Source organism: Nicotiana attenuata, chromosome 6 (genome assembly GCF_001879085.1).
Source record: "Nicotiana attenuata strain UT chromosome 6, NIATTr2, whole genome shotgun sequence".
In the NCBI taxonomy this organism is placed as follows: Eukaryota; Viridiplantae; Streptophyta; class Magnoliopsida; order Solanales; family Solanaceae; genus Nicotiana; species Nicotiana attenuata.
The window spans coordinates 82,322,085-82,333,093 of NC_031994.1; the positions used below are offsets into that span (position 1 = coordinate 82,322,085).

An 11,009-nucleotide genomic window follows, 5' to 3' on the forward strand; every position below is an offset into this window, starting at 1 on the left:
CTCCCTAGTTTGTTTAGGTCAATTTGGATAAAGGCAAGATGAGTTTGGGAGTGTCATATCACTCCATCCAACTCAAAACTTCTTCCCAATTCATTTTTTAAATCTCTTAACAATTATTTTTTCTTTTGACAAAAAGGAGATAATTTATATATAAGCCACGGAATATTGTCTGTTACATCACTCAACTACATGCCTTAAAGACATTTGTATTGCCCAAGTTGGCGAGCTTACACCATACTTCAGTACTAATATTTTTAACAAAATAAACACAATTAGCCCTATCTGTAGCCAAATTATTTATAACATAAGGGGGTGGTCTGTCTAGGAATTGATGTACCTTTGGAAGATTGAGAGCTTCCTTAGCCTGTTTATGTGTTACCTTATTTGCTTCCCTGAAATTATGTTGGATAGACGGCTGCTTCAGCTGGAGCATTATCCACCTGCAAGTGCAAATAATCATATCATGAGAAACACAACCAATTTTTAATACTTTGATTACTCTGTTGCGTCAGTTTCAATAATCAGTGGAGTGAATCCCTTTGTCAGTGCTACAATGAGGTCTTCCTTGAGTGCTTCTAGTTTTGCTTGAAGTGGTGAAATAGCTGAGCAGTGGTGTTGGAAGCCCGCTATCCAGTGACCATTATGGTTCCTGAATACACCTCCTAATCCCTCCAACTTCTCTTTCTCTTTGAACGCACCGTCTATGATGAGCTTGTAGAAAGAGTGAGGCATGTGCTATGCAACCTTTATTGCATGGGAATGATTTTTTGCGTAAAGAGCTTATACTCAGTTGCTAGGGCCAAGGAGTGCTTAGGGTTAAAATTATAGGTCGTGTTGGCATGATTATTGTTATTACGATTGAGTCAAATGCTCCATAGGACAAAAGGGTACATCTCTTTCCATGTAAGGTAAGGGGATGGGATGGTGGTATCTAAATCTCTAATGGTTTGGAGCCAATGGTACAGATTTTGGTGAGGAGAGGATTTGTAACTGTCACGACCTAATTTCTCCCTCCGTGATTTGTCGCGACAACACCTAGTCTCTACGACTAGGTAAGCCTAACACTTTGTGGAAAAGAAGAAACAAAAGCATGATCATTAACTACCAACAATAACAATATAAGTAACTAAATGCCACTTGGCATATACAATTATCACTTCGGAGACGTACGAAATAATTTCCAAAATCCAGAAACCCGCAAGTCACAAGCTACTAAGAAGTCTTAACTGTTCTACACATCATTTCTACAGAAAGAGGGAAAAATGAACATAGGGGGATAGAAGGGGACTCCGAGGATCTGCGGGCGTGGGCAGATGTACCTTGAAGTCTTCGATAAGCAGGAACGATTGCAACTAGTGATGAGGCTAGTACGATGAATCTGGATCTGTACACGAAAAACATGTGCAGGAAATAGCGTGAGTACTGCATAATGGTATCCAGTAAGTGCCAAGCCTAACCTCGATCGAGTAGTGACGAGGCCAGGTCAGTGCCCTACTGGTATAAATATAATTAAATAAGACAGAACGAAATATCACAGTAAAGATAGATACAGGAATCTAACAGAGATAGAATAAACAAAAGAAAACAGCTCATAACACAGCGATAACAACAGGGGATCTCCTAAGATACCGTCTCGTAGTCCCAAACGTAAATGTGCAGGGGGGATCTCCCGAAATACTGTTCCGTAGTCCCAAAGTAAATATGCAGAACAGGGGGATCTCCTGAAATACTGTTCTGTAGTCCAAGGTAAATATGTAGTATAGGGGGATCTTCCGGAATACCGTTCCGTAGTCCCAAAGTAAATATGCAGCTCAACTAATAGAAATAACAGTAAGAAAACCTACGGTTTAGACTAAGTTCAAGCCAAAGAAAGCAGGTAATTTCACTAAACATGCTGCACAGAGTTCAAATAGGCAGGTAAAACACGTAACCATGCTATTCTAACTAAGCAAGACAGTTTCATATGCTAGTGTAGTTCAAATAAGAAGAAAACAGGTTATGACTTAGTGAAAAATGGGGTTTTACAACAAATAGCCCGTGTACGTACTCGTCACCTCACGTACACGACACTCACATATCAAAACTATACCAAATCCTAAGGGAAGTTCCCCCACACAAGATTAGGCAAGCCACTTACGTCGAACCAAGCTCAATTCAATCCGAAACAATGCTCTTTTCACGAATATCCGGCTCCGGATGGACCAAATCTAGCCAAAACCAATTACATAACATAAATATAACTACAAGAAACTAATCTAGATATTGAAATCAAAGCTAAGGCAAGAAATTGGAAAATCGCTCAAAAAGTCTCCCCGGGCCCACGTCTCGAAATCGGGTAAAGTCACAAAATATGAACACCCATTCACTCACGAGTCTAACCATATCAAATTTACTCAAATACAATACCAAAATCCCGATCAAAACCCCAAAATTTGGCCTTAGAACTTTCCTCAATTTTTTCTAATTTTCCACCCCAAGTCCGAAATTAAATGGTGAAATCAAGCATAGATTAGTGGGATATGATCATAAAGGAGTTATGAATCATTACCCAATGACTTCCTATGAAAATCTCTCAAAATTTCGCTTTCTACGGAGCTCCCAATTCAATTTTGTGATATGAACTCAAAACCCTCGTTTTGAACTTTAAATTCAGCCCAAGTACGCCCTTCTTCGGGAACGCGGTCAAAGCCTCGCGTTCACGAAGCACAAAAATCCACTGCTCAAATTTCCTCTTTCGTGAACGCAAGTGTCCTCTCGCGAACGCAAGTGTCCTCTCGCGAACGCGTAGCTTCACTTGCCAGACCCCTCGCGAACGTGTCCTCCTATATGCGAATGCGTAGAACCAATTCCTGAGGTCCCAGCTGTTCCATTTCCTCTACACGAATGCGATGCCATTCATGCGTTCGCGATACACTGATGGACAGACCTTCACGAACGTGTCCCCTTACTTGAAAACGCGAAGAGATATTTCTTCTCCTGTCCCAACTCTTCTTCGCGAACACGGGCTTCTCTTCGCGAACGCGAAGAACAAACTTCTGCAATAAAAACCAGCAAAATCTGCTATCTCTCCAAAGCCCAAAATGACCCGTTGACCACCAGAAACTCACCCGAGGCCCCTGGGACCTCAACCAAACATACCAACCAATCCTAAAACACCATACAAACTTAGTTGAGCCCTCAAAACGCATCAAACAACGCTAAAAACACAAATCATGCTTCGGTTCAAACTTAATGAACTTGAAACTTCCAAATTCGACAACCGATACCGAAATCAACCAAGGTACGTCCGATTGACCCCCAAATTTTGCACGCAAGTCATAATCAACATTACGTAGCTACTCCAACTTCCGGAATCGGATTCCGACCCCGATATCAAAAATTCCACTACTGGTCCAAAACTCCAAAAATTCGACTTTCGCCATTTCAAGCCTAAATGAGCTACGGACCTCTAAAACACAATCCGGACACGCCCCTAAGCCCAAAATCACCCAACTAGAGCTAACAAAATTGACGAAATTCCATTCCGGAGCAGTCTTCACATTGTTTTGACTACGGTCCAAGTTCTAAGACTTAAACTTCCATTTAGGGACTAAGTGTCCCAATATACTTCAAAAACCAAAATGAAACCCGGCAAATCACAATAGCAGAAATAGTTACGGGGAAAGCAATTAATAGGGGATCAGGGCTCTAACTCTCAAAACGACCGGCCGGATCGTTACAGTAACCCCTCATGTTCCAGTATTTGAGGACTGCTTTACAGCCAATAAAAATGTGCTCGATGGTTTCTTTGTCATTTTTGCATACTGGACAAGTGGGATCTATGTTTATGCCTATATAGTGGAGGTTGGATCGACTAGGAAGTTTATTGTGACGGCATTTCCACAAAAAAATTTGGTCTTATTAGGACAGCTAAGTTCCCAAATCCAGCTAAAGTCAATTGTATTTTGATTGTTGGAGCTAATTATTTTATAGCAACTTTTAGTAGAAAAAATCCCAAATCCCGTTAGATCCCAAATCATAGTGTCGCTTGAGCATCTCCTAGGGTGTATGGAAATGATACTATTTCTCGTTTGTTGAGAGAGGTCGAAGGGGATTTTTCCCAGATCCCAATTATTATTAACCCAAATATCTTTTATAGTAAGGCTATTGCAATTCTTTGTGATAGGCCCCTCCACGAGTTGTCTAAGGTTTGGGAATTTAAGGACCCAATTTGATTGCCAGATGTTCATATTTGAGTTGGTGTGAGGAATCCATTTTATACCTTGTTACTAATCTCCCAGGCTTTCACCAAGCTTTTCCATATAAAGGAGGAATTTTTGAAGTTTTGGTGGAGCCATATATTGAAGAAAGGATTATGGACCAAGGATTATTAGTGTTATGAATTAATCTCCAAGTCAGGTTTGCTAAATTTACTAGGTTTTTTTTTGCTGAATGAATGCCTAGTCCCCCGTTACTCTTGTCACTGGTCATAGTTTACCAAGCAATAAGGTGAATTTTTTTGGTTGTGCTGGTAGAACCCCAAATGAAATTTCTTTGAATTTTATTGTTATGCTTGACAATTTTTATAGGGAGGTAGTTGTATTGCATGATTTGATCTGGCATACTGTTCAGGGAAGAAGAGGCCAGGGTAGTTCTCCCTGCCATGTTGAGAAAGTTTGACTTCCAAGATGCAAATCTTCTAGTCATGTTGTCAAGAATAAATTGGTAGTTAGATAACTTTTGTTTATTATTTGTGATGGGAAATTTCAAGTATTTTCCAAAGCTATTGCTAATGTTGATGTTAAATAGTTTGGCTAAAGCCATAGACGTGTGTTTGGGGCAGTTTTTGGAGACAGTGATTTTTTATTTGGAATAGTTTATTTTCTGCCCTGATAGGATGCGAAAATGCTTGAGACAGGTAAGGATAGTAGTTGGGGATTTTTTATCAATATTACACATTAAAGTAAGGTCGTTCGCATAGAAAAGGTGAGATAATAGGCATTGATTTTTCCCCATTCTAATAGGAGTCCAAGTTCCTATACTACATTGTGAAGGATTTGAGTGGATAACATTTCCATGAAGAGAATAAAAATATAGGGGGATAAGGGATCACCTTGCCTAATTCCTCTACTGGGGCTAAAGAAATTACTTCTAGTGCCATTAAATTCTACTAGTCGTGATGCAACTCATGATGAGTTTAGAGATCTTTGGGGGAAAACTAAAATGACGAAGAGTTCTGTATATAAAGGACCATTCTAACCGGTCGAAAGCTTTTTCAAGATCTATTTTCAAGACCATATTTGTTTTAGAACCTAATTATTTATGCATTTTTAACATAAGTTCTTGGATTATTATGGCGTTATCGCTAGTTCGTCTACCCTTAATAAAGTTGGCTTGGTGGGGGCTAATAATATTAACTAGGTAGGTTTTTAGTCTATTAGTTATAATCTTAGTAATAATTTTATAAATGGTGTTACATAAACCAATAGGCCGATTTTTTTTAGATTGTTTGCATTAGGGATTTTTGGAATAAGAAAAAGATAGGTATCATTAACGCCTGTTGGTAGGTTGCCCGATTCAAAAACTTAGTGACAAAGATTTGTGACTGAGGAGTTGAGTATATGCCAATATTTTTGAAAGAAAAATGGGTGGAGTCCATCTGGACCAGGTGATTTAAAAGGCTTAAAGAAAAATATAGTGTTTTTCATTTCTAAAGGGGATATATTAAGATCTAGGGATGATATGTCAAGATTTTTGTGACTAGAGGGGTCAGATATTATAGACGTCCAATTTGAATATGTATGGCTAGTTGTGAAGACCTTTTGAAAGTAGGAGCGAGTGCGATCCATAATTTTTGAAGAATCATCTATTCAATTTCCTTCCGAGTCTTTGAAAAAGCAATCTTATTTTTCTTCTTTTGTTAGTGGCACTTATGTGGAAGAATTTTGTGTTTGAGTCACCTTCATTAAGCCAAAGAATTATAGATCTAAGCTTCCAGTAATCCTCTTCCATCTTAAGGTAGTTATTATATTCGAATTTAAGGGTTATTTCCAGTTGGTGCAGGAAGGTGCTAGATCCATACGAACTAGATTTTTGTATACCATTTAATCGGGCTAAGATTCTGTTCTTCTTTTTGAAAAGGTCACCAAAGGTATCATTTTTCCAATGAATAATGCGATTTTTAAAATTTATGGAAACATCAACAAAATTCTTGTTATGCCAACAGTCTCTAACTATATTCCCAAACTCTGAGTGGCCAGTCTAGTAAGTTTCTAGTCTAATAGGTTATGGGAGTGAGTTATAGGGTTTGGGGATTAAGTCCAGAAGCATTGGAATGTGGCCGGAGTGTGTTTTAGGTAAATGTATTACAGAAGCTTTAGGAAAAAGATTCACCCACCATTAATTAGCTAGTAATTTGTCTAATCTTTCCATAGTACGATCTCTACTAATGTTACAGTGGTTTGACTAAGTATATTTACAACCCTTAAATCCTAAATCCATTAGTTTACAATAATTTATTTTAGACCATAATTTAGCAACACGTCTCCTATTAATAGGGTTAACTCCAAATTTTTCATTAGCTTTCATTACATCATTAAAATCTCCCCTAGTAACCAAGCACCTTTGTAGTTAAAAAAATATTTGTAATGTTATCCCACATTTGATTTCTAGAGGAAATGTTAGTGCTTATATAAATTGAGGAAAAGAGCCAAGGGTGACGTATATGGGGTACCGACATGAATTTCATTGTTTCTTTTGACAAAGTTGTTGACATTCACCAAGTTTGTATCCCAAAGAACTGCCATCCACCAGATTGACCCTCTGCTGGGACCTCGATCATGTCCGTAAAACCAAACTCATTCATTAAACTACCATGATTTATCATCCTAGTTTCAAGTAGAGTCACCATGCAAGGATGATGTGTGGCTATCAATTCACGAAAGTTCCTTCTAAATTCATCATTGTTGCCTCCCCTAATATTCCAAATAATGAACGTTTTAGCACGATTCATTGTTTGAGGTAGAGGGTGGAGATGACCATTCACTTGACTCCCTTGAGGGAATACTGGGTTCCTCCTTAGGGAGGGAACCAAGATCATGGTTAGTTTCCCCACAGTGGGGTCTTGGGGTAGTCGCATGTCCATTGTGCATTTGAAAACTGAATTTGGACATGTCACGATCCAAGTTCTCCATCCGTGAACTGTTGTGACGGCACCTAGTCTCTACGACTAGGTAAGCCTACATTTGCGGAAAATGAAATGAAAATATAAAAGCTATCAACTAACAGGTAAATTTAAACAAGGAAATGAGCGTCATCTCATTTACAGCAAGAAAACCTACATTTACTTTTGGGGAGGAGTAGATAGGGACTCCGAGGTCTGCGGACGTGGCAAATATACCTTGAAGTCTCTACAGTTGGCTCACCTCACTAGTAATGCGGCTGATAAGCGATACCTGGATCTGCACACGAAAAACATGTGCAGGGAAGGGCATGAGTACACCACAATAATACCCAGTAAGTGCCAAGCCTAACCTCGGTCGAGTAGTGACGAGATCAGGTCAGGGCCTTACTAGTATAAATATAATGAAATAAGACAGAATAAAATATATCGCAGTAATAAATAAATACAGAAATCTAACAGGAATAGAATCAATGAAAGGCAACAGCTTAGAACACAAAGATAACAACAGGGGATCTCCTGAGATACTGTCTTGTAGTCCCAAAAGTAAATGTGCAGGGGGATCTCCCGGAATACCGTTCCGTAGTCCCAAAGTAAATATGCAAAATAGGGGGATCTCCCGGAATACCGTTCTGTAGTCCCAAAGTAAATATGCAGCTCAACCAACAGAAATAACAGTTACAGCAAGAAAACCTACAGTTTAGACTAAGTGCAAGTCAAGAAAAGCAGGTAATCTCACTAAACATGCTGCACAGAGTTCATATTGGCAGTTAAAACACGTAGGCATGCTATTCAAAACTAAACAGGATCGTTACATATACTAGTGTAATTCAAATAAGGAGAAACAGGTTATGACTTGGTGAAAAAAAACCCAGAGTTTTACAATAAATAGCCCGTGTACGTACTCGTCACCTCACGTACACATCACTCACATATCAAAACAATACCAAATCCTAAGGGGAGTTCTTCCACACAAGGTTAGGCGAGCCACTTACCTCAAACCAAGCTCAATTCAATCTGTCACAATGCTCTTTCCATGAATATCCGACTCCAAATGGACCAAATATAGCCAAAACCAATTACATAACATAAATACAACTACAAGAAACTAATCTAGCTATTGAAATCAAAGCTAAGGCAAGAAATTGGAAAATCGCCCAAAAAGCCTCCTTGGGCCCACATCTCGGAATTGGGTAAAAGTAACAAAATATGAACACCCATTCAGTCACGAGTCTAACCATACCAAATTTACTCAAATCCGATACCAAAATCTCGATCAAAACCCCAAAATCGGTCTAGAACTCTTCTCAATTTTTCATCCCAAATCCGAAATTAAATGATAAAATTAATGATAGATTAGTGGATATAACCAAATCAAGTTAAGAATCATTAACCACTTGATATCTTTGAAAATCCCTCAAAATCTCGTCCAATCCGAGCTCCGAAACTCAAGTTTTAATAAAAAAGGCCAACCCCCGTTTTTGAAATGTTTAAGTAGTGCCCAGTGATTCCTTCTTCGCAAACGCGGAAAGCCCCTCGTGTTTGCGAATCCCAATTTGCCTTGGCCCAAAATTTCTTCATCGTGAACGCGATGACCCTGTCGTGAACGAGAAAGCCACTTAGCTCAACCCTACGCGAACGCGGAACCAACCTCACGAACGCATAAGCAAAAGGCTTGGGGACCTGGCAACCAAACTCTCCTACGCGAATGCGGGACCCTCTTCGCGAACGCGTAGGCATATGACCTTAGAGCTTCGCGAACACGGGACCAACACCGTGAACGTGAAGCATTAAATTTCCACCTGCCCCAGATGTCTTACGGGAACGCGAGACTCCTCTCGCGAACGCGATGAAGGAAATCTCTGCAACAAAATACCAGAAAAATCTGCTACTTTCCTAAGTCCAAAAATGACCCATTGAGCATCTGAATCACACACGAGGCGCCCGGGACCTCAACCAAACATACTAACGAATCCTAAAATATCATATGAACTTAGTTGGCCCTCAAATCACATCAAACAACGCTAAAATAACGAATCACCCTCCAATTCAAACTTAAAGAACTTGAAACTTCAAAATTCTGCAAGCGATGCCGAAACCTATCAAACAACGTTCGATTGACCCCAAATTTTTCACACAAGTCATAATCAACACTACGGACCTACTCCAACTTCCGAAATCAGAATCAGTCCCCGATATAAGAAATTCCACTACCGGTCCAAATCTCCAAAAATTCGACTTTCGCCATTTCAAGCCTAAATGAACTACGGACCTCCAAAACATAATCCGAACACGCCCCTAAGTCCAAAATCACCCAACGAAGCTAACAGAATCGACGGAACCTTATTCCGGAGTCCCTGGGAGTCCAACAACGAAATCCATAGTGACCTGCTCCCATTTCCACTCTGGGATCTCTAACTTCTGAAGCAATCTACCCGGTGGCTGATGTTCATACTTTACCTGCTGGCAATTTAGACACCGAGCAACATACTACACTATGTCCTTCTTCATCCTCCTCCACAAGTAATGCTGCCTCACGTCCTAGTACATCTTCGCGGCACCCGGATGAATAGAGTATCGCGAGCTATGAACCTCCTCAAGAATCAACTCACGCAAACCATCTACATTAGGCACACATAGCCTACCCTGCATCCTCAATGCACCATCATCACCAATAGTGACCTCCTTAGCATCACCGTGCTAGAACGTGTCCCTAAGGACAAGCAGATGGGGGTCATCATACTGACGCTCCCTAATACAATCATAAAGAGAAGACTGAGAGACCACATAAGCCAATACTCAACTCGGCTATGAAATATCCAATCTCACAAACTGGCTGGCTAAGGCCTGAACATCCAACGCCATGGGCCTCTCTGCTGCTGGTAGATATGCTAAACTCCCCAAACTCTCTACGCGGTGACTCAAACCACCGGCCACCACATTGCCCTTCCCAGGGGGTACAAAATAGTGATATCATAATCCTTAAGCACCTATAACCACCTCATCTGACGCAAATTAAGATCCTTCTGCTTGAACAGATGCTGCAAACTCTGGTGATCAGTGTAGATCTAACATGGAACACCGTACAAATAATGCCTCCAAATCTTCAAGGCATGAACAACAACAGCTAACTCAAGGTCATGAACATGATAGTTCTTTTCATGCACCTTCAGCTGTCTAGACGCGTAGGCAATCACCCTATGGTCTTGCATTAACACCACGCCGAGGCCAACTCGCGACGCATCACAATAAACTGTATAAGACCCCGAACCTGAAGGCAATACCAATACTGGGGCTGTAGTCAAAGCTGTCTTGAGCTTCTGAAAGCTCTCCTTACACTCCTCTTTCCATCTGAACGGAGCACCCTTCTAGGTCAGCCTGGTCATAGGCACTGCAATAGATTAGAACCCCTCAACAAATCGACGGTCTGGGCCAACTCTGCACTGCTTCCACCTTCTTCAAATCCACCTTGATCCCTTCACTCAATATCACATGACCCAAGAATGCTACGGAATCTAACCAGAACTCACATTTAGAGAACTTTGCATATAACTTCTTTTTTCTCAAGGTCAGCCTGGTCATAGGCACTGCAATAACTCTACTGGGAGTGTAATCTAAGGTAGAATATAACTTCTTTTTTCTCAAGGTCTGAAGATTCTACTGGGAGTGTAATCTGAACGGAGCAATCAGAACTCAGGTGCTGCTCATGATCTTCCCGACTCCGGGAGTACACTAGAATGTCGTTAATAAAGACAATGATGAATGAGTCAAGATAAGGCTAAAACACACCGTGCATCAAATGCATAAATACTTCTGGGGTGTTGGTCAACCCAAATGACATGACCAGGAA

General features: G+C 40.4%; 1 protein-coding gene across 1 annotated transcript; it reads right to left on the reverse strand.

The window, feature by feature from the left end:
• On the reverse strand, positions 240-732 carry LOC109228032. Its single transcript, XM_019393216.1, has 3 exons — positions 500-732; positions 338-440; positions 240-245 (listed from the first exon to the last, which is right to left on the reverse strand). The coding sequence occupies exons 1-3, from the start codon at positions 730-732 to the stop codon at positions 240-242; spliced, it is 342 nt and encodes a 113-aa protein (XP_019248761.1).

Bases quoted from the DNA above. Each gene is read 5' to 3' on its own strand.
- LOC109228032 (XM_019393216.1), bottom strand. From the start codon at position 732: ATGCCTCACTCTTTCTACAAGCTCATCATAGACGGTGCGTTCAAAGAG. The intron at 441-499 runs GTAATCAAAGTA...TTGCACTTGCAG, and splicing joins ATTGAAACTGACGCAACAGA to GTGGATAATGCTCCAGCTGA.